Source organism: Eptatretus burgeri, chromosome 5 (genome assembly GCF_056783735.1).
Source record: "Eptatretus burgeri isolate ZD-2024b chromosome 5, Ebu_testis_v1, whole genome shotgun sequence".
NCBI lineage: Eukaryota > Metazoa > Chordata > Myxini > Myxiniformes > Myxinidae > Eptatretus > Eptatretus burgeri.
This window is the reverse complement of record NC_140965.1, coordinates 4,554,996-4,579,690: the sequence shown is the minus strand read 5'-3', so window position 1 is coordinate 4,579,690 and position 24,695 is coordinate 4,554,996. Positions and strand designations below refer to the sequence as shown.

The 24,695-nt window shown below is 45.2% G+C and overlaps 1 protein-coding gene and 1 pseudogene across 2 annotated transcripts in view; one reads left to right on the top strand and one right to left on the bottom strand.

Annotated features, from left to right (window-relative positions):
• Window positions 1–11,500, top strand: part of LOC147025742 (P2X purinoceptor 4-like) — a 112,925-nt gene extending 101,425 nt beyond the window's left edge. For both annotated transcript variants that reach the window (XM_085880441.1, XM_085880440.1), the window contains exon 13: window positions 8,650–11,500. In XM_085880441.1, the coding sequence (XP_085736567.1) occupies window positions 8,650–8,702 (53 nt within the window). In that variant the 3' untranslated portion in view covers window positions 8,703–11,500. The remainder of the gene's footprint in view (window positions 1–8,649) is intronic.
• Window positions 6,786–6,926, bottom strand: LOC147025743 (signal recognition particle RNA; annotated as a pseudogene).
• Window positions 11,501–24,695: the final 13,195 nt, after the last annotated feature.

Below are 24,695 nucleotides of genomic sequence, written 5' to 3'. Positions count from 1 at the left end.
ACATGTGCGTAAATGAGGGAGGGTGGTGGTATGGTGCAGTTGCAAGGAGTTGAGGTGGGGAAGGTGGATGAGTTTAAATACTTGGGATCAACTGTCCAAAGTAATGGAGAGTGTGGGAGAGAAGTGAAAAAGAGAGTGCAGGCAGGATGGAGTGGGTGGAGAAGAGTTGCAGGAGTGATTTGTGACAGAAGGGTAGCTGCAAGAGTGAAGGGGAAAGTATACAAGACGGTAGTGAGACCAGCTATGTTGTATGGTTTGGAGGCGGTGGCGCTGACAAAAAGACAGGAAGCGGAGCTGGAGGTGGTAGAGTTAAAGATGCTGCGATTCTCGTTGGGAGTGACGAGAATGGATCGGATAAGGAATGAGTATATTAGAAGTTGGACGGTTTGGAGACAAAGTGAGAGAGGCGAGATTGAGATGGTTTGGACATGTGCACAGGAGGGAAGCGGAGTATATCGGGAGAAGGATGCTGAAGATGGAGCCGCCAGGCAGGAGAAGAGGAAGGCCAAAGAAGAGGTTCATGGATGCGGTGAGGGCGGACATGCGGGTGGTTGGAGTGTCAATGGAAGATGTGGAGGATAGAGCGAAATGGAGACAGTTGGTCCGCTGTGGCGACCCCTAATGGGAGCAGCCGAAAGAAGAAGACATATATATATATATATATATATATATATATATATATATATATATATATATATATATATATATATATATATATATATCCATGTGTGTAATTTACAAATGAAGAAACGAGCACCTGTCAGTTGTATGATATATGAGTACCAGTGTACTGGGCCCAGTGTATACCCCGGTTAGAATAGGTGTACCTATCCCTGTGTGTCGTAAGAGGCGACCAGGGTTGCGTGAGGAAGGGCATCCGGCGTAAAAACCAATGCCAAATAATTATGCGGACAACATAACGAATTTCCATCCCGGATCGGTCGAGGCCCGGGTTACCAACGACCGCCACCGGTACCGTTGGAAATTGTGCTACTGCTGCGCAAAGGAGGAGAAGGAGATGGGGAAGGCGAGTCTGGAGGCAGTGGGAGAGGGGGAAGGGTAGAAGTGTGGAGGTGAGAGATGGAACTCTGAATGTTGGGACGATGACTGGCAAAGGGCGAGAGTTGGCTGATATGATGGAGAGAAGAAAGGTGGACATACTGTGTGTACAAGAGACCAAGTGGATGGGGAGTAAGGCGAGGAGCATTGGAGGTGGTTTCAAACTGTTCTACCATGGTGTGGATGGGAGGAGAAATGGTGTAGGGGTAATCCTGAAGGAAGATCATGTCAAGAGGGTGTTGGCGGTGAGGAGAGTGTCGGACCGAGTGATGAGTGTGAAGGTGGAAATTGAAGGGGTGATGATGAATGTCATCAGTGCATATGCGCCGCATATGGGGTGTGAGATGGAATATAAAGAAGATTTCTGGAGTGAGTTAGATGAAGTGGTGGAGAGTGTATCCAAGGATGAAAGAGTGGTGATTGGAGCAGATTTCAATGGGCATGTTGGGGAATGGAATAAAGAGGATGAGGAGGTGATGGGTAGGTACGGTCTCAACAAGAGAAATGTGGAAGGGCAAATGGTGGTAGAGTTTGCAAAAAGAATGGAAATGGCAGTGGAAAATACGTATTTCAAGAAGAAGGAGGAACACAGGGTGACATACAAAAGTGGGGGAAAGTGCACACAGGTGGATTACATCTTAAGCAGGAGATGCAACTTGAAAGAGATTTGAGATTGTAAGGTGGTGGGAGGGGAGAGTGTAGCTCGACAGCATCGATTGGTGGTCTGTAGAATGATTTTGGAGGTGAGGTTGAAGAAGAGAGTGAGAGTGAGGGCTGATCCAAGGACCAGATGGTGGAAGCTGGAGGAGGAAGACTGTTGCGTGGAATTTCGGGAGGAGGCGAGACAGGTGTTGGATGGTGGTAAAGATGGGTGGGATGATTGGGCAACGACAGCAGAAGTGGTGAGGGAGATAGCTAGGAAGGTACTTGGTGTGACATCTGGACAGAGGAAGGAAGATAAGGAGACTTGGTGGTGGAATGAGGAAGTGCAGGAAAGTATAAGGAAAAAGGGGTTGGCGAACAAGAAGTGGGATAGTCAGAGAGATGAAGAAAGTCGGCAGGAGTACAAGGAGTGGTGGTGAAAGGCAAATAGAGAGGTGGCAAAGGCCAAGGAAAAGGGATATGGCAAGCTGTATGAGAAGTTGGATACAAAAGAAGGGGAAAAGGATTTATACCGATTGGCAAGACAGAGGGACCGAACTGGGAAGGATGTGCTGCAGGTTAGGGTGATAAAGGACGCAAATGGGAATGTGCTGGTGAGCGAGGAGAGTGTGTTGAGAAGGTGGATGGAGTACTTTGAGGAGCTGATGAATGAAGAAAATGAGGAGAGAGGAAAAAAGAGAGAGAGAGGAAAAGAGAGAGAGAGAGGAAAAGAGAGAGAGAGAGGAAAAGAGAGAGAGAAAAAGAGAGAGAGAGAGAAAAAGAGAGAGAGAGAAAAAGAGAGAGAGAGAAAAAGAGAAAGAGAAAGAGAAAGAGAAAGAGAAAGAGAAAGAGAAAGAGAAAGAGAAAGAGAAAGAGAAAGAGAAAGAGAAAGAGAAAGAGAAAGAGAAAGAGAAAGAGAAAGAGAAAGAGAAAGAGAAGAGAAAGAGAAAGAGAAAGAGAAAGAGAAAGAGAAAGAGAAAGAGAAAGAGAAAGAGAAAGAGAAAGAGAAAGAGAAAGAGAAAGAGAAAGAGAAAGAGAAAGAGAAAGAGAAAGAGAAAGAGAAAGAGAAAGAGAAAGAGAAAGAGAAAGAGAAAGAGAAAGAGAAAGAGAAAGAGAAAGAGAAAGAGAAAGAGAAAGAGAAAGAGAAAGAGAAAGAGAAAGAGAAAGAGAAAGAGAAAGAGAAAGAGAAAGAGAAAGAGAAAGAGAAAGAGAAAGAGAAAGAGAAAGAGAAAGAGAAAGAGAAAGAGAAAGAGAAAGAGAAAGAGAAAGAGAAAGAGAAAGAGAAAGAGAAAGAGAAAGAGAAAGAGAAAGAGAAAGAGAAAGAGAAAGAGAAAGAGAAAGAGAAAGAGAAAGAGAGAGAGAGAGAGAGAGAGAGAGAGAGAGAGAGAGAGAGAGAGAGAGAGAGAGAGAGAGAGAGAGAGAGAGAGAGAGAGAGAGAGAGAGAGAGAGAGAGAGAGAGAGAGAGAGAGAGAGAGAGAGAGAGAGAGATAGTGAATCAGGAAGTGGGGTGGATCAGTAAGGATGAAGTGAGGACTGCTATGATGAGGATGCAAAGTGGAAAGGCGGTTGGCCCAGATGGTATACCAGTGGAGGCATGGAAGTGCTGAGGAGAGATGGCAGTGGGGTTGTTAACCAGATTGTTTAATAAAATCTTGGAAAGTGAGAGGATGCCGGAGGAGTGGAGATTAAGTGTACTGGTTCCGATTTTCAAGAATAAGGGTGATGTGCAGAGCTGTGGAAATTACAGAGGGATAAAGTTGTTAAGCCACACCATGAAGTTGTGGGAAAGAGTAGTGGAAGCCCGGTTCAGAAGAGAGGTGACGATTTTGTGAGCAGCAACGTGGGTTTATGCCAGGAGAGAGCACCACTGATGCGATGTTTGCTTTGAGAAATGTTGATGGAGAAGTATAGGGAAGGCCAGAAGGAGTTCCATTGTGTGTTTGTGGATTTCGAGAAAGCTTATGGTCGGGTGCCAAGAGAGGAGTTGTGGCATTGTATGAGGAAGTCGGGAGTGGTGGAGAAGTATGTGAGGATCGTGTGGGATATGTATGAGGACAGTGTGACAGCGGTGAGGTGTGCGGTAGGAATGATGGACCGGTTTAAGGTAAAAGTGGGATTGCACCAAGGATCGACTCTGAGCCCTTTCCTGTTTGCAATGGTGATGGACAGGTTGACGGACGAGATCAGACTGGAGTCTCCATGGACTATGATGTTCGCGGATGACATCATGATCTGTAGGGAGAGTAGGGAGCAGGCTGAAGCGAGCCTTGAGAGGTGGAGGTACGCACTGGAGAGAAGGGGAATGATAGTCAGTCGGAGTAAGACGGAGTACATGTGCGTAAATGAGAGGGGAGGCTGGTGGGATGGTGTGGTTGCAAGGAGTTGAGGTGGGGAAGGTGGATGGGTTTAAATACTTGGGATCAACTGTCCAAAGTAACGGAGAGTGTGGGAGAGAAGTGAAAAAGAGTGTGCAGGCAGGATGGAGTGGGTGGAGAAGAGGTATCGGAGTGATTTGTGACAGAAGGGTAGCTGCAAGAGTGAAGGGGAAAGTATATAAGACGGTAGTGAGACCAGCTATGTTGTATGGTTTGGAGGCGGTGGCGCTGACAAAAAGACAGGAAGTGGAGCTGGAGGTGGCAGAGTTAATGATGCTGCGATTCTCGTTGGGAGTGATGAGGATGCACAGGATAAGGAATGAGTATATTAGAGGGACAGCGCAGGAAGGACGGTTTGGAGACAAAGTGAGAGAGGCGAGATTGAGATGGTTTGGACATGTGCACGTGAGGGAAGCGGAGTATATCGGTAGAAGGATGCTGAGGATGGAGCCACCAGGTAGGAGGAGAAGTGGAAGGCCAAAGAAGAGGTTCATGGATGTGGTGAGGGCAGACATGCGGGTGGTTGGAGTGTCAATGGAAGATGTGGAGGATAGAGCGAAATGGAGACTGTTGATCCGCTGTGGCGACCCCTTATGGGAGCAGCCGAAAGAAGAAGATATATATATATATATATATATATATATATATATATATCTATATATCTATATATCTATATATCTATATATCTATATATCTATATATCTATATATCTATATATCTATATATCTATATATCTATATATCTATATCTATATCTATATATATTAATGTATATACTGTTGTGGTTGACCAAATTCGCAAACCACCATTCAGGTCCCTTAGGTGAGATATCTCGGTAAGTATATGTGTAGTTAGGCCCAAACCCGTTGTCTCGAGGGAATAAATGTCATTCATGCGTGCTGCGACTCTTCAGGATAGCCGTTTTTCTTTTACTATCTTTATTTTGGACCAGCCGCCATTATTACCACCACCAACCACGTCTCAACAGCCATCACACAACAACCACCAACCACAACGCGGCCATCACAACAACAACCACCAACCACAACGCCGCTTCACCACAACCGCCACGACCTTTACCGTCACAACTCGCCACCATCGCATCACCGTCATCTCGCGCCACTCGTGGGCACCGATGCTGGACTCGTGCGGGGCGCGCACCGAGCAGCGTGTTCAAAAACATCACGGACTTTCTGCAGAAAAACGGATCAAAAACGACTCACGCCCACTTTTGTTCCGTCCAATCGGTGAGCGAGGGGCGATTTGGCCCCGCCTCCAGGGCGTTGGAGGGCGGTCGCTATATGCAAATTCATGGATCAAAAAGCATTCACGCCCACTTTTCCTCGGGCCAATGGGGAGCCAGCAAGAGAGGTGAAGGGTCGGAGGCAGAGGGTCAAGGGTAAAAGAGCGAAGCCACGGGGCTTATAAAAACGACTGCGTTCGTCAGAAGAGGGCAGTTCGCAGTTGGCAGTTCGCAGTTGGGAGTTCGCGGAGCCAGTGAAGAGTTGGGACGAGTCAAGAGAGGAGACGGAGAGGGCGATCGGACGAAGCTGTGGAGAGGCGGCGGCGGCGAAGGCGGTTGAGGGGGTGCTCGCGTCGGATTCGGGGAACTGCGGAGGGAGAGGCCGGCGGCGCGACCGAGGTCGTGGTGGAGACGCTCGTCGCGGGACCCGAGATTTTGTGAAATCCTCCTTTCCCCGAGCATCAGCAACCCCCTCCTGTTTCCGCCCGCGCTGAGATAGTGCGAGAAAAGGGGGCCCCCTTCCCACCCCCTACCAGACACTGTCCGCGAGGCCCGCGGGGTTGAGGCACCACCGCCGCTCCGCGTCACATCATCAGACGGGTAGGCCCGACACGGTCTCGGCCGCAGGCCCGCCTACCCCCCTCATCCTGGAGGGTGGTTCTCTTTTCTTTTGCTTTGGGAATATGTGTTGTCGGCGCCGTCTGTGAAGTAAAATTGTATAAGTGTTGCCGAGTGCCCGGTAGTCGGATAGATCTGCATTGTTGCATTTGCTTTTTGTCTTCTTCTTTTACATGTGCTTTTGGTGGAATTGTATATGTGTGCTTTCCGTTCATCACAAAATAAATGTGCTTATTGTTGAACTGTTTTCCCACTTCGCTTCGTCATTTCTTTCATTGAATCCCCATCTTGCTTCACGTAAAGGGTTGGTCGTGGGCTAAGACGCCCGATAATTAATCGAACCGTCGAGGCCGACGAATAACACCACTCGGTTATCCCGATAGTACGGAACGGGTCGCTTCAGTGGCCCGTGTCCGAAGTCGACCTGCGGCGAGGTGCGATCGCCCGGTCTACCCTCCGTGTGGGTACTTAGGTAGGTCGAATTTGGCGAGCAACCCTATCCCACGCGGGGGCCGATTGGCTCGATCGCGGTGAGACCGAAAGGTCCACCCGTGACTGGTTCCCGGCGTTAGTCCGAGAGGGTCATGACTGGATTGTCCGTCCGGTGGGCGACGTGCCGCGATTCGAGTTACGTGGCCGTTCGCACGCCGGCGGGCGCGAATCCGCAACAATACATTATACATACATATAAATATATATGCATGTGTATATGTTGTTTCTTCTTTCAGCTGCTCCCGTTCGGGGTCACCACAGCGGATCATCCGTTATGATCCGCATACTGATTTGGCACAGGTTTTACGCCGGATGCCCTTCCTGACGCAACCCTGGTCACCTCTTACGACACAGGGATATGGATTGGGTTTCGCCATGATTCTGGGCTGCCCTACACCCTCTCATAGCGTGGCCCAGCGCAGAGCTCCCGTCATCAAGCGATCCTCCAACCCAAGCCTCCGAGTTGCCGGATTACAGGCGCACGCCACTACGCCCGGTATGTATGTATGTATGTATGTATGTATGTATGTATATATATATATATATATATATATATATATATATATATATATATATATATATATATATATATATATATATATATGCATACATATATACATATACCGGGCGTAGTGGCGTGTGCCTGTAATCCGGCTACTCGGAGGCTTGGGTTGGAGGATCGCTTGATGACGGGAGCTCTGCGCTCAGCCGTACTATGAGAGGGTGTAGGGCAGCCCAGAATCATGGCGAAACCCAATCCATATCCCTGTGTCGTAAGAGGTGACCAGGGTTGCTTCAGGAAGGGCATTCGGCGTAAAACCTGTGCCAAATCAATATGCGGATCATAACGGATGATCCGCTGTGGCGACCCCTTACGGGAGCAGCTGAAAGAAGAAGAAGAAGAAACATATATATATATATATATATATATATATATATATATATATATATATATATATATATATACACATTTTTGCATGTTTTTCATGATATTTCAAAAATGTATTGGGCCCGATATGTTCTCGTGGATCAGGCATTACGTGGCAGAGGTATGCGCTCTACTGAGTGCCCTTCTCGTTTTCACATGTGGAAGCTCAACATCACAATCTTTCAATTCTCAATCAAATTGATGTAAAAACTTGAAATAACAATGCTTTCTGTAAGCAATCATTATGCACGACATCACTTATGTCTACCACTTCTCTCATTCGCTTGGGTGGTGGCACATCCCTCCCTCAAGCTGGGAGAGGGGCAGAGCTTGAACTGCACCTCCATGTTCCAAGGCTGATTCTCTGTCAGGAATCAAAGCTATTACATTTAAATATTTGTATGTAGAATGGAAATTGTGATACGGTTCAGCCTTATACAATATGTCAAGCCTGGTGTTGGCTTCGTGGTTCGGGTGGCGGCTTGGGATCCTTGGATCCTGAGTTAAAGCCCCGTTGGCCGCTGAATTAATACACCAGAAGGTTGACTCAGCCTGTCATCCTTCCAAGGTCGGCAAAATGAGTACCAGTGTACTGGTAAGGGGGACACTGCATCAGCGGCATAGTCGCGTCCCAACCAATGATGCAACCAGCAGCCACAGGCTGCACTCGATAGAGAGATACAATATGTGATGCAGGTGAACTGTGGAGATATGTGGACATGAGGCCAGATCCAGTCTTTGTTTGACAACACTGAGTCGAATGAGTGGTTGCTCGATCCAGTATGACCATAAGCATGACGAGATCATTTGACGCATCATTGCCATGTTGGGCTTAAGTTAATTTTTTTGCTCCAGGTATAAACCATCAATTTCTTGTCTCGGTGTTATTTTTTTGGGTGTTTCCAAGTGTCCTGTTGCATCCTACCCAGCTGCTGTATGTGTATTTCCATACTTTCAGTGTTCATGTATTTACAGCTTTGCTTATTTTTGACTTAACCTTTGCAAACAAACGTTTTAATGGCATGTGTGCGTGCATGATTGGGGTATTGTAATTTTTACATGAAAGAAAGCAAAGCAATGGGACTTGAACCTGTGCTTATAGCATGAGATGTGTGCTTGGACCACTAACAACTTGATGTCGCTACAACTACCCCTAATTAATTGAGAACTAACTGCGTAACCTTTACAGGGTGTGAGCATGATATCAGCTGTTTTGCATTTAACATGAAAGTTGCCGATCATCACCACTGTCAGAAAGAATTTTCATTTACAATCTTTACCGCATTGCTGCAGGGATGGGCGAAAATAAAGAAGAAAGGACCCTCAATCCAATCGCATCCAACTGAGAATGAATATTTTGCAGGACGAGGAAGAGTGCAAGATCTGTTGAACATTCAAGTTCCTTGGTCCAAAAGGAATGTTGTGATTTCCTTGCCACCCTTAAAATAAAAAAAAAAATAAAAAAAAATGTAAATATGTTATCACAGCACAACAAAGTGGCATCGGGGGTACGTCATTTAATTGTGAAAGCTTTATATATCCATTTTTATGTTGGTCTATTTGCAGTATTTTAACCAAATGTGTTCACAGCACTTTTAATCACCAGAGTATTGTTGATCTTTACTCATGACTAGAATTGGGGATGAAACAATCTTTGATTACATTCCAGGTGGGTCATGTAAAGAGAGCATTTCAATGATGTGGGAAGTCTCCTGTTTGCCTTTAATTTTTTTTTCCTGAAGAGTATTACTTTGGTACAAATGGTATGCCAATATACCACTCACGACAGGTATTGCAAATTATTATTATTATTTTTTAAAAGCATGATTTCTAAAAGCCTTTTTCTCAAATAATAAACTGTAGCAAATGTGTGGACCTTACATATCAAGGTTGCTGGTTATGTAATGTTGATGTTTAATCGATGGTAAGAACCATTATGTTGATAACACTGGGGGATCGAAGAGGTTTGAAATGGGACTGCCCAACATCCATTGTAAAAAGTTATACTTCTGATATTTCTTGTATATCGTTTTCTACTTAATTTTAATATGGTTGTGATCCCGACTCAGCTATGTTAGTTAATATGTTTCATCTTTTCAGGAACTTGTAACAACCTTTAATGTGAGGCTTATTAAAGGAAAATTTAGGACAACTAAGTTGTCAGATTGCCTTTAAAAAGCATGCAATCCCTGTGTCACCTTTTGTGATGGAAAGTATCATTACATAAAGCAACAAGAAAAAGAGCAATCAATGATTGCAGACCCTTGCCAGGACTTTCGTGCGGTGTTTGTGTACTGGCGTGTTACGCAATTAACAAGAAAAAAAAAACAGACATAGAATATCTTCGCCCCCATTGTTTTAGTAATTTTGCTGTCCGGAGTTAAAGGGCTAGCCCATATTTATGTCCAACTAAAATGGCCGCCAGTCTACCAGTCAGTCATCTTTGATGAGATCACAAAATAAAGTGAGGGGCACGTGTATGCCATCATGCACTGTACTTGTGCTAAGTTTGGACAAAATCGACCCATGCATGTTCAGGAAAGGGTTGGGGACATGTTTAAGTCATAAAATGGCCATAAGTCAGCCAACTTCGATCTGATCTCGAAAAAAAAAATGACGGGCATATGTTAGCCATCAATTGTTATCTGTACACCAAGTTTGAAAAATATTGGTAAATGCCTGTCTAAGAAATGGTTGAGGATGTGTTCAACATCAGGGGGTTTTTTTTTTACAAGTAAAATGGCTGCCAGGTGGCCATCTTGGATCTGACATCGAAAAAAAACAAAACATGGCATGCAAAAGTAGACCATGTGTTGTCTTTGTGCGAAGTACGAATAAAATCGGTCCATACATGTCCGAGATATGGTTGCGGATGCATCCACACGAAAATCTAGACGAAATCCATAAGGCCCCATTTTGGACAGTCTAATGAGGAGGAGGAGGAGAAGGAAGATATTGGGACCATAGTCTGCACAGAGCATTGGTGCTGCCTCAGCAGTCTCCTTGGCTATTGGGCACAATCCTGGATGGGTCGCCACTCCGACACAGGATACCAGCATGCTGGCACTCATTTTGCCGACCTCGGAAGGATGACAGGCTGAGTTAACCCCACCTGGTATTAATTCAACAGCTGAGAGGGATTTGAACTCAGGACCCTAGGATCCCAAGCCCACCACCCTTACCATTAAACCAACACCAGGCATGTCTAATGAGGGCTAATCAAGTAATTGACCAAATATAACATTGGAGTCATCAGGAGGAACCTCAATAGGATTTGGGTTTCAGTTGCTGCTTCTCCCCTCAAACCCATCCAGGCACAGCCAAATGAACCCCACAAAAACTATTTGCAAGACTCACCCCTCAAAAGAAAAAGAAAGACATATGGAGGACAGAAAACACACACACACACACACACACACACACACACACACACACACACACACACACCAATATAAAGCCCTACAAACCACACACCAACAAAAAGCACACATATCCCCAAACCACCCCACACTCGCACCAGAAATACCTTAACACTTCTTACCTTAACTCCACAGAATGCACATGGGAATCCAACAGCACACACATCAATACACAGGCCCTCTATTTATAATGAAGATCCACTTACAGTTAAATTAATAAATAATTATAAACACTTCCCCCCCCCCCCCAACCACACAACTTCCAATGCTATGGGAACCTGTTTACACAAAAAACACCCAAACTTAAACAACAGATTACAATGACATCTAAAAACGTTCTCACATGACCGATTCAAACTCTTAGCACAATAACCCCTCTCCAACATGATGGAGTACATCTTGAGGAACCTCCCTCCCACACTCCCGCGACGACAGATAAAGCCAAGTAGCCCAAGTTCACCACGAGGTCGAACTTGGTCCATGTGCCAAGTTTGGTGGCAATTGGCCCAGTAGTTTTGGAGTGATTGGTGTTACACACAGACAAGGACATTATTTATTAAATTTATAAAGGATATGGGGGAAAATGTGGATGGGACAACTTTTCATCAACTTCACTGGGGGATCGACTTCTTGTCATTCATCAGGGATTTAATAAGTGTGTGTGTGTGTGTGTGTGTGTGTGTGTGTGTGTGTGTGTGTGTGTGTGTGTGTGTGTGTGTGTGTGTGTGTGTGTGTGTGTGTGTGTGTGTGTGTGTGTGTGTGTGTGTGTGTGTGTGTAACACCAATCACTCCAAAACTACTGGGCCAAAATTCGAGTGTTGAGGGATTTTATTTTCAATTTGAGAATGCCTGGAAAAAAGTGGACATCATGGCAGATGTCCATGTAATGGTGGACGGTGGAGAACATGTGGTTGGAGGCAAACCGGGGAGGGGTGAGGTAAGAAACATTGGGCAAGGACCTTCTCCACTCATGAACCTGCTGTGCATCTGCAGTCCGGTCATGAGGCTGGCATGACGTTCACCCAGGCCATGTTTGAACTTTAAATGAGAGAAATGCCGGATGAAATTAAGAATTTTGGAGAATGCAGGAGGTTGGAAATTAAAGAAAATAAGATGATTTGGTGGAGCAATTAGTCAGGTTCCTTGTGTAATTTCGTTGGAATTTTTTGGAGAGTAGCAAACCTATAGATTTTTGAGAATTTCAAAATCTATTTAAATAAAAAAAAAATGATGTTTCACATTTTTTTCAACTTTTGGAAAGGTCGTTTTGGGGTGAAAAACGCTTGGATGCTTGGATGGAAGCCGATTTGTATGGATCTGAAACCACAAGACAGATTCTGAAATGCATCCATTACAAACGCTCACTTCAAGCTCACATATACTCGTATGTGGCACTCTCTGAAATGGCAATAGAAGAATTCTTCAAGGACAATCCGCATCTCAAGGAAGTCTGCGTTGTTGCAATGGATACAGTTCAAACTGCTTGTGGAGAACATGACAAAGCACTGAAAGCTGAATCAGTGCAGCAAGCCAGCAACTGTCTGCTCCAAGTCATCATCAATGAGAACTTGTTTGAGAGACTTCAGGAATGGGAGGCCAGCCGCTCAAAGAATGCCATGTTCAAGGCCGTGATGAACTATCTCCAGAGAGTAGAGGTAATTCTGCATTTTGTTCCATCATCTCGGAATGCCGACTTAAACCTTCATCTTGAAGCCGGTGAAGAACTCAGCAAGATATTTTTTGCCATGGACAGGATCAAGTACAAGCGGCTCTGGCCAAGGTACATATCTGACATGTATGTGCTTCAGATCAGCCATCCAGAGACCTGGAGGGAGCTCGAAGCAGGCAATATTTCGGTCACCAAGAATACTATCCCATTTGCATCGATCGGAGCAGACCACGCTGTTGAACATCTGACCAGGTTGCTGAAGGTTCACTCTGGTCTGATTGGCATATCAAATAATGCAAATGCCAGACAGCGATTCTTCTTGGCTGCACCTGAACTGTCATGCCTGTCTTGCGAGTTTAAGGGACAGTTTGGTCTGAAGGAAAATGAGATCACTGAGCACCATGGCCTGTCTCCAAGTGTCGTCAAGCGTGAACACAATGCAATTGACCGAATCAAGGCTGCCATACTTAGTCATCAAAATCCATTTGAAGTTGAGGGTAACCAGCTCTTCAATGTGGTCACCCACGCTTATGTGCCAGAAGAATTTGTACCACGGATACTGAACATTGATGAAATGGGACAGAATCTCTATGAAGATTTTGTTGCTAAACGGATCAATGGTGATGTCAGCCTATGGGCGCCAGTGAAGAAGGAGAAGAACAGAATGTACATGTCTGGCAATACAACACGAGCAATCAAGATCAGGGACAAGACAGTAGATCTAAAAGAAACCAAGGATTTGTATGGTAGACTGATGGTACTCTCCAGATCCAACAGGGACATCGACCAGAAGGATGCAATTGGCAACTTTGTATTCATTGTGACACCGAGGGCCCTGTTTGCACCAAACGGTAGCTTACGGTCATGCACCGACATGTCGAAGCTAATCCACAACTTGGAGAAGTTTGCCAACAAGGAACCGTCTTTACCAGAAGATGAGCTTGATGCCACACACATGGAACCAGCACCCACTGATGCTGTAATTGATGGCAGTACTTGCACGAAGGTTGCAGTCGTGGATGGAATGGTAGTTGTCCATAAAATGACCAAGAAACCAGCAATGGTCGTGACGGTGAAGGACCTCAGTGAATGTTTCAATGATAGGGTGATGAGTCTGACCAGAGGCTTCGACCATGTAATTCTTGTTTTTGATGCATACAAGCAAGATTCCCTCAAGAGCACAACCAGAGACAAACAATGTCAAGGAAAGGCACCAGTCCAATATCAGGTCAAGGATGATACCAGTATCAAACACATCACGATGAGTCTTTCTGTCCCATGATCAAACCAAGGCTGATCTGACGGAGTACTTGGCAGAGAAAACTCTGGAATACAACCGCGATTCAACAAAGGTGGTAGTCGTTTCGGCATCTGGGCGGACGTCGAGCAACAGGGGTCTCCAATTTGAGGCGAATAACCATGAGGAGGCCGATACGTTGATGATCCAGCAAGCAATAGCTGCATCACAGCAACACACGGGAGATATTGAGCTGACGATATTCTCACCTGATACGGATGTTCTGGTTCTTGCCATAGCAAACTATCATCTCCTGCCAAGACACACATCTATCTCAATGGCATCTAGCATTGTCAAAATCGAGCCAATCTGGAAGGCCCTAGGTGAGGAGAGAGCCCAGGCATTGCCAGCCTTCCACGCATTCACAGGTGCCGATAATACTGGGCGGTTCGCTCGACATCGTAAGGCAAAGTGGTTCCAGTGCTACTTGAAGGCTGATGACGACATGGTAGATGCCTTTGCTATGCTCTGTAAGGATGCTGAACTGTCAGAGGACCTATACTCAACTTTAGCAAGATTTGTCTGTTCAGGTTACTGTCTAAGTGGTGTCAATATTTCCAGCATCCCTGAACTTCGGTGGCATCTCTTCTGTAAGAACATGGCTGAGAATGACAAGTTACCACCAACTGTCGGTGCTCTGAGGCAGCATATCATGCGGGTACATATCCAGGCATATGTTTGGGGTCAAGCAGGAATTTCTCAGCAAACATTTCTTAATCCATTAAAGAATGGTTTCCACAGGGATACGAGTGGTCAACTCAAACTGACAACAACAGACATTCTCCCTGCACCAAAGGCAATTATCGAGATGATAAGGTGCCAGTGCAAGACAGAATGTTCATCACAGAGATGTTCCTGCAGGGCCAAGAACTTAACATGCACCGATCTTTGCATGTGCAGCACTTCGTGTGAGAATGACGAGGACTCAAACATTGAACGCCATGACCACGATAGTGATGATGACGATGGCAATGACGAGTGACATTGGAGACAGTGATGCCAATTGGCTGCAAACTCATATTTGACATTAAGTATATTTCACTGATCACCATATTCATGTGTTACTTGTTTCAAGATTTGAAAGCAATACATTAAATAAACGGTAATTTGACAAAATGATAGCCGTTTCCATGGCAACCATTGCTCAAAATACAGATATATGTATTCTGTATTAAGAACTGTCCTCTAGTTAACAATTATGCATCATCAGTTGCTTGCTTGCGATTAATTTTGAATTTTCAGGGCTGAAATTAAAAAAACGGGTTTTTACCCCAAAACGACCTATTTGACCACATTATATGCATTGAAAAAATGTGAAACATGGATTTTCTGTTTTGGTATTGTTTAAGCTTTCCAAAAATGTTGGGGATAGCTACTCTCCAAAAAATTCCAACGAACCTCAAATTATGGACACAAGGAACCTGACTAAATTGAGAAAAGTAGGGACAATACCTCTGGGCGCTCACCTGGTAGTGGCTGGATAAGAAAACCAGGGAACCACTGGTAGGCGTGGATGGCACAAAATATTTAACCGAGAAGACAGTAAATACCTATGGAGTTTTTCGTGAACATTTACCACTTTTTAATGTCGTGAACAAAGTTTGGTACATCATGGGTGAGAAGGTTGTGGTCAAGTTTCATCAAAATTGTGTGTGTGGTTTCTGAGAAGAAGGCAAATAGATATTTTGAGGGGCAACCACCCCATGCAGATCCCCTTTGGGCCCAATTCTTCTTTTCATTTTTTTTAAATGCCATGAACAAACGGTACATCATGGATGAAGAAGGTTGTGGTCAAGTTTCATCAAAACAGCTTAATGGGTCCAGGGCCAGGTGTGTGTGTGTGTGTGTGTGTGTGTGTGTGTTTGATTGATACTAGTACGGGCCCGTAGGTGAGTGCCAGTATGTGCAGCCCTCTCTCGCCCCCCCTCTCTCGCCCCCCATTCTCATCCCCCCTCTCTCACCCCCCCTCTCCCCCCTCCCAGATATTGGTCGACAGGTAAATGGCCGTAACTTGAGAACTGCTCGTCCGATTAATATCAAACCTCGAAAAGCCACATCCGCAGGTACCCAGCAATATTCCTGGCAAATTTCAATCAGATCGGACCGTCAATCGTGCAAAAAAAAGGAAAATAATAAACATTAATTGCGACGTCATTTGTGATGTCATAACACCGTGTCTTGTCATTGGTCGACAGATAAATGGCTGTAACTTGGGAATCACTTGTCCAATTAATATCAAACCTTGAAAAGGCACATCAGCGGGTCCCCAGCAATATTCCTGGCAAGTTTCAATCAGATCGGACCATCAATCGTGCAAATAAATAAACAAACATTAATTGTGACGTCATTCGTGATGTCATAGCACCGTGTCTTGTCATTGGTCGACAGATAAATGGCCGAAACTTGGGAACCACTCGTCCGATTAATATCAAACCTCAAAGGCACATCCGCGGGTCCCCGGCAATATTCCTAGCAAGTTTCAATCAGATCGGACTGGTGGTCGTCGAGAAACGGCGGTCGCACACAGACACAGACACAGACACAGACACAGACACAGACACAGACACACACACAGACACACACACACACAGCTGGAATTATAGATAGATAAATGTCTTTTCCATGGACAACCATTATTTAAAGATTGATGGAGGAATGGTTTCACATGATCATTTCTCATGACAATCCCGACCTGGTTTAGATAATTTTTGGAGGAACATCCCCACATACTTTTCCATTAAAAAAAAAAAATGTTTTCATTATTACTCGTTTACTTTTTTTAGAAATATTTATGGATGTTCTACTGCTGATTTACGATGGTGTAGTACATATTTTATAGACGTGCTCACATTGTAATGGTACTGCACATGCATACTTTAGAGACGATCCAACATCCTAAATAGTTTGTACTTTATAGAAATATGAATGGGTTGTTGCAGTCACTGACTTTCTGATAATATTCCACCGTTAACCACACCCATATCGGTCTGATTGGCTCTTTGGTAAATGTTTCTCATGACCCCCTCCTCATTGACAGTCGAAGTCCCGCCCATCCCCCTGATCCCTTCCTAATCCTTTACAAAGGAATGTAGTTTTGTGTACTTGTAGTGGAATCCTTTCAAGCTGTAATAGAAAATTTATTTTAAAATATCGGCTTTGTGTTTTTGTTTGGCTGTGGCCAAATTAAGCCGAACGATTGATTTCACTTCGCAAATAAAGGCTTTTCGCCCATACAATAAATACATTAGCAAAAACCTGGATGATAGACAATGATTGATTTGAAAGCTCATGAGAAACATGATTATGACATTCGTTTTATGAGTATGTATTCTGTGTTCAGTATTACTAGTATCCACGTATAAGTATTAATTGGCTTGTATGATTACAAACATGAGCCCGATGGACATGCATATAAGGTCCATGGGGACATAATTGATACATAACAGCTCTGTATTCTTATTGCTACTTAAATGAATAGCTAACAACATACTTATGCTTTTAAATGCTTGTAAAGGTATAAAGTCTATTGCAAAGCATTGTAATTCATTAAAGTTGTTTTGTCACCAGATATGGAGTTGTTCACCAAGAAGGATCGTGGGTAAATTATCGAATCCAGAATTAAGGCAAATGAAAGTTTTGTTTTTTTGTTGTCGTTTTCATTTTTTCATCATGTCCTTGAACAGAGGAAGCAGCCCACACATTTGCCTGCATGTTTGCAAAATATAGCCTTAAGAATGAGGGAGCCTATTGTCCTGTGAATCGAACTGCTCGCTTGCAATCAAACCACAAATTGAGTGGGAGATGAATTCCCATGCTTGCACATTGTGACCGGTGTTCCCATGCTCACACACAAACAATATATGGTGTTGTGCTAATTAAGTGACTAAGGAACATTGAGTGATATGTGGTTTTGCTAAGATAACATGTACTGTACATTGTCCAACCCATGCCCCCTCTTTCCCCCTTTCTATGCATACAATTTTGCTATAAAAAGCTCGGCTTGTGAACAGAACTCTGTGAGAAGGAAGTTCACAACAGCTCATCTTGGTGTTGCTCTGTGAATTTGTTTCTTCCTGTGTACACAGGAATAAATCGTTCAACTCATACTGGAGTTACTGGAGCGACGTTCGACTGCGCTGGAGGTTCGAGTAATTCCACGACTCAGCTATTAAAACTTACGATAGCAAAGGATGCAGCACAAAGTAAAACTCGTCAGATGGTACCAGAATTATTGCCAGTTGGAGAGGCAGCTCGGAAATACGCCGTCTGAAGATGATTATCTATACTAATTGTCTGTGTGTGTGTGTCTCCTCCATAACTCCAAAAACTATAAAACCTTGCAGGCTGAAACTTTGCATGCATACTAAGGAAACTCCAAAGAAGTGCAAGAGTGAAAATTGAGTGTTTGGGTTAATTTAAACACCCCCTTTGAAGATAATTAATGGCCTTATTTAATGATAGGGAACGTAGTGAGCTTCATACTCAACGCGTGCACATGAGAGAATAGGAAACAAGAACAACAACAACAACACAATACCCTGGCAATTTGGAATCCGTGTCGTTGGCTATGACCCTTTTGCTTCCGGTTTTTTTTTTTTACTCAACGCGTGCACATGAGAGAATAGGAAACAAGAACAACAACAACAACACAATACCCTGGCAATTTGGAATCTGTGTCGTTGGCTATGACCCTTTTGCTTCCCGTTTTTGTCATGGGGAATGATGCGTCCCGGGAGATAAAGGCATCGTCGGAGACATGAAAGACCCAAATATCAGACATGGTGTATATTTCCTCCACTGATTTTAATAAATATATCTCCTGCATCATCAAAAAAAAAATTTAATCGTGATTTACATTATTTGATTGCTGATCCCGAATCCAGGCCGAAGTAACCGGAAATTGCGTATACAGTTGTGAACAAGTTATAGCTAAAGTCAGAAGCAAATGTAAGAGGAATTCTACGTTCCCTTCTAGGCTTTGCCGATTCCATATTATCCTTCATCAGGCGATCCTCGGTCACTTCGCTCTCTGGGGTCTTAAGGTGTATCCTGGGTTACCTGATTGTGGTCTGAAGCCACCATGTGTTTTTTGGCCTGCTCAACAATGCCTTGACTTGGAACACGCTGCATAAAGTTTTTTTTTTCTTCACTTTCCTCCCTCATATTATTGAATGCCTGTTCATCATAGCTATGAATCGCTGGGTACATTGTAATGCTTATAAACGCCTGGAGACGCCAGCGTTCTTGGCTTTATTTCATTTCCACACATGTGATAACCATGAAAATCTTTTAAACTAATTAGAATTACAAACTTTAAGCTCCAGAATGGAACTTAACAGCAGTTTCGACCTCTAAAAAAAAGTGTTAATTTGTCCAATTCGGACATATTTGACATTTTGAGCGTCTCTGGGAGGTGTATGTTTAATATGACGGTTCGGGGATTGCTAATCATGTGCCAAGCAAGCCGTTTCTAATCAACTGTTTCGTTGGAGTGCTTGAGCCATTTGATGAGCGTTTTACAATATTCGCACCGTCACTGAATACTCTGTCGATTGACTTGAACAAAGTTCAGAGGCCATTCACGTGCGTTGTTGGCCACGTGTTGTTCTGCGGTGCAACGTGTGGTTCTGTGCGTTGTTGTTTTATTTTCCATGACACTTCCTATTTCTGTGCGTTCTTCCATTATACGACCCATCACTTTGACATGGATACATATTAGAAAAAAAACAAACCGCACACATCTCACATCGACCGACTGTGTATGGGCCCGTGATGGTGTGCGGTCCCTCACGTGGTGCCTCATCGGCTGAAAACGTGCAATTTCATTTTTTGACTTTGCTTTATTTAACTTTTTGTGTGATGTGCTTTCATTATCTACTCGTCACTTCGACATTCATAAATATAAGAAAAAATAAAAATCTCCATCGACCTCTTGTTTGGAGTTCCTCTGTGCAGGCTCGAGCAGTGAAAAGCGTTGACCGACATTTTGCGTTATCTCTGGATTGATATATTTGAGCTGGCTAAATGTCTTGAGACCTGATGTAAGAGTCAGGATAACATCCTTCAAGAACAAGGGGAGAGAATACACTCCCTCGAAGCAGACTGCGATCAGGTGAGTCCATTGAAGGTAAGTCTGCGCAATGTGGAGCGGGAGCATTATGTGAGAGGTTACATGCCAAGTTTTAGGGGGCGGGGGGGGGGGTAGAAGACCCGGGATCTCTTGGGGTAACACAAGCCCCAAGCCCCCGGTATGATTGTGCCAGAGTATGTGCAGAGTGTGAGTAACATGGCATTGATGAGCGCACAGGAGAGAGTGGGGCACGCATCGACCCAGACGGGGGTAGCGGTTAGTGTGACGGACGGGAGGGCGAGCCTCCTGAGTGCGATAGTCATTTTGGAAACCGCACCGGCTCCATGGGACTCTGTGTGTGAGGTAATAGAGTGTGCATGGTCCGTGCTTGGCAAACTGTCCAAGCACGGCCTATTGCTCGAAGTGCTAATTGCTAAGGAGGAGCCGGCGTTGAAACGCTCCGTGCCGGATAAGTTACTGGAGCGCGGACAGCTAAAAGAGGAGCGAACAAAGGGATTATGGGAATCTGGAAAGAAATTTTTCCCATGGGGCCCATGTCCGAGACCCGATTTGCTGCACAATGTGAGTGGTGCTCGTGGGACGCCCAGCATGAATGGAAACGGCCCGTGACCGCCGACGGATAGAGTGCGTGTTCAGGGTAAGAGTGGGCATGGCGAAGCTCGCAGGGCGAGTGACATCGGTGGGGATCCCGCGGCTCGAATGGAAACGGCTATGTGACTGCCGGACGGCTCGTGTTCATGGTTGGAGTAAGAGTGGGCGTAGTGAAGCTCGCATGGTGGCTCATATGCGAGTGACGTTGGCGGGGATTCTGCAGCACGAATGACGGGTGTGTCAAACACGGCGTTTCACGTGGGAGACAGCCCAAAAGCCAATGCCAGCAATTTCTTTCATGAACAGGGCGACGTTACGCCCTCATGGAACGGCCAGACCGAAGGATCGGGAGCAAGGGCGACCCCACCCCGTGGAGGTGGAAGGCTCGCCGAAGCTCGCCATGTGTAGACAAAGCCCAGCGAGGATGTACTGAACATCCTTGCCCGGGCCAAGGAGCACTTATTAGGGGAAGGGTATAGCGTTAGATCAGTGGTTTTCAAACTTTTTTTAGTGGCGACCCAATTTCAGAACCTATCTACATCGCGCGACCCAAAATATTCAAAACCCAATTCATAACAGAAACATAAGATTTCATATGACACAATAACATTTACTGTTTACTTTATTCACCATCGGCATGTTTTCATTGACGAGTAAACGGAGAATCGCCGACAGTATCCAAATAGTACAGTTGAATGTTTCAGAAGTTTAGTCCGAATGACATTTTGATATATCAGTGAGAAGGATGAGCCTGTTTTTCAGAAACCAACTTCTCTATTCGTGGAGAAGTAGATGACAATGCCAGGATCATATCACGCTCCATTTCTAGGCGATTTCTGTACTTTTTTTTTAAAATCACCACCATGGTGGAGAACGACTGCTCACAAAAGTATGATGAAGGATATGGCATGAGAACCTTAATGGCGCGCCGTGACAGGGTCGGGTACGACGACAGCATTTTGCACCAGAATGTCGACAACAAATTTGTCCGCGCAAGGGCCTGCGCTCCTGAATCCTGCTGGAGCTGTACAAGCTCTTCCTGTGCTGTATCATCTTCATCAGCAATCAAGTCCAGTAGAGCCGTGAAAGGGTCCCGAACCACAGAAAAGGACTGCACATCCAGCTTAGGGAAATAGTGCTCGAACTGTTCAATGAGCGACCGAAGCTGACGTGCTATCTCCCCAGAAAGACTGTCGAGCTCAGTATCATCGTACTGGCAGGTCGTTAGATGCTCCACCAGACGGGGGAAAAGGCTGAAGCACTTAACAGCTGCTTTGTCTGCCAGTAATTTTAGAGTCGCCAGAAATCCGCTCATTTTGTCGTGAAAAATCATGAGGTTGGCGTCTTTGCCTTGGAAGGAGCGGTTGAGGACATTGAGACGTTCAAAGATGTCAACGAGATAGCACAGGTCTGACAGCCAAGAGTCCGACTCAAGCATCACTACCCATGCCGTTTTCCCTTGTGTGCGTAGGAACTCCTTCAGTTCATCTTTGAGCTCGTAAACACGCAGAAGAAGGTTTCCTCGAGATAACCATCTGACTTGAGTGTAGAATAGTAAATTCTTATAGTCGGCGTCCATCTCCTGGCAGAATAGCCTGAATAACCTAGTGTTGAGGGCGCTCGATTTGATGCGATTCACCATTTTTACGACTTCTGAGAGCACGCTCTTCAAGGTTTCTGGCAAAGTACGAGAGGCGAGAGCTTCTCGGTGAATCATGCAGTGTACCATGGAGGTCTAAGGAGCCACCTCAACCAATTTAGCCTTGAATCCAGAACGCACTCCTAACATTGCTGGCGCGCCGTCTGTTGTAGAACCGAGCAACTTTCCGAATTCCAGATCATGGTTACAATAAAACTGCTCTACTTTCCCAAAAATGTCCTCGCCTTTGGTGGTGGCCTCCAATGGTTTGATGAGCTGAGGCTCATCGACAAAGTTATCAGCCTTGATGAAGTGGACCCAGACGATGAGTTGCGCGTACGATGCGATATCAGTGGACTCGTCCAACTGTATGGCGTGCCATGACGATTCCTTTATCTTCTGTACGACCTGAGCCGTTACGTCCAGACTCATATCTTCAATTCTGCGTTGGATGGTGTTGTCAGAGAGGGGTATAACTGCCAGTTTCTTCGCCGCTTCCTCCCCAACCATCAGAGATACCATGTCTTTTGCACATGGCAGCAAGGGTTCTTCCGCAATGGAGTGAGGCTTTTTAGTCTTGGCAACATGGAGCGACACTCGATACGATGCCTCTAATGCCTGAGAATTGGTCTGATGGCATGTGCCTTCTCTGTCAAGACGCGTATTCTTGAGTGCAAGAAGTTTCCTCTCAAAGGACGCTCTCTCCTTATCCTGATAAGGCGCATGTTTTGTAGTCAAATGCCTCTGCAACTTATTTTGTTTCATAGACTCCGTAGAAAGCACTTCGAAACAAATCACACACTGAGGCCTCTGTGCCCCACTTTTATCCACCACGTAGTGAAATCCAAGGTCCAGAAATTTATCCTGGTAAGAACGTTCTCGAGATTTGCTGGGGGCCGGTGCTACCATCACAAAGAAGGTCTCGACTCGTACGTGGAGACGTGAATCGACGTTAAAGATAGAGTCAGAATCTGAGTCTGAGAGGCCGTGGATCAAACCACTAATTTCCCGCCAAACTGAACCGCCCTTCAGCGAGCCCGCGCATCGGCTGGATCCCATTCCAAGCGTCATGTTGCGCCGGTTCCCATACTTTGAATGAACCGTTTATATTACATCCCGTAAAAGCGAACACCGATCAAAAATAGACAATTTTTTTCGCTGTAAGCGGACGCCCGAGACCCCATGAAATTTGCTCGGCGACCCCACTTGGGGTCGCGCCCCCGGGTTTGAAAAACCAAGCGTTAGATAGACCGGCCCCATGGGGGCATTAGGAGCATTCCTCCATGTGGACCCGGGAACACGAGTTAGGTGGATTTAGGATAGCAATTCGAGATGATTGAGAACAATGACAGACATGGAACGTATGGTAGGGATGTAGCTTAGCTATGTAGTTAAACGGAATGTGTATTCAAGAAAAGGATGATGGGGAGCACGAGTTAGTTCGGGGGATGTAGTTATTAGAGCGTCGGTCTGAGTGAAAAAAAAATTATGAGTGAATGTGGGTCAGCAGGCCTGATGTAAATGGAGTGAATGTGGAATGCATGGTGCGAACGAATGATTGGGCGGAGGAGTGAATCCCATGCAAGGGAACCCGGGGTTAGAGTAATGTTAGCGGGATAGTCAAATTAACAAAGGGATGTCGTTTTGTGGTTGGTGTTGAACAAAGGCACGAAACATTTTGCAGGATGCAGGAGACTATTAACTGGCTGGAAGTATGGCTTGTGAAACATGAGTATCGAGTAGAGGGCACGCTGGGTGCTGGAGTAGTTGGCCAGAGTAGGCCGTGGGTCCAAGGGACCGAGGAGTTAGAGTAGGTAATGGGCAAGGGTACCCAGGGAAAAGGGACCCAGAGTGCCAAAATGCCATGTGGGCATTGAGGGGGAAATGCCAGTGAAGGCATTACCAACGTTTGTGAGGAGTCAGTTCCAATGGGGATGGTATTGGAAAATAATTACATATTAAACATGCAATTGGGGATGGTATTGAGGTTGATATTCATGTTCATGTGAGGAACACGAAAGGTAGGCTTGGAGACAGCCTCAGCGACTCAGGGGTGCTGAAGAATGAGTTCGGCAGGTGGGCAGACCTGCGAGTGGAACCACGCTGCCCAGCCATGAAATTGTGCAAGAGCACGGAGGAAAATTTGCGAGTCAGGCCCAAATTAATAATGAACACCAACACAGGCGATGGGAATCGTGGTTGCTAGAACCAAGTTTAAAGAGACAGGCGTGTTGAAAAGCCCTGGGGATAGTTTAAAGATTATTAAGTAATAGGATAGATAAGAATGTGTACCCCTTCGCACCATCCATCCCTTCACTGTTCGTAGGCCACTGGACTCATTGTGGAAATGCTGAGGCCTGTGGGAGTTATTCTGAGGCTGCATTGGACCTCTGGACAGGTTTACTCATGTCTTTTTGAATCCTCTTTAAACATTTAATTATGGTTGGTATTGTGGTTGATATAAAAATGTAATTATGAATGGTGTTGAAGGTGATATTATACTTGTAACTCGAACGGCACTCAGTAGAGCGCATACCTCTGCCAGGCTAAACAGTTTATGTCTTGTATCCCACTGATTGGCTCGATCTGGAGCCAGGCCTTCACCAAAATCGAATCGACTTGTTCTTGTCACC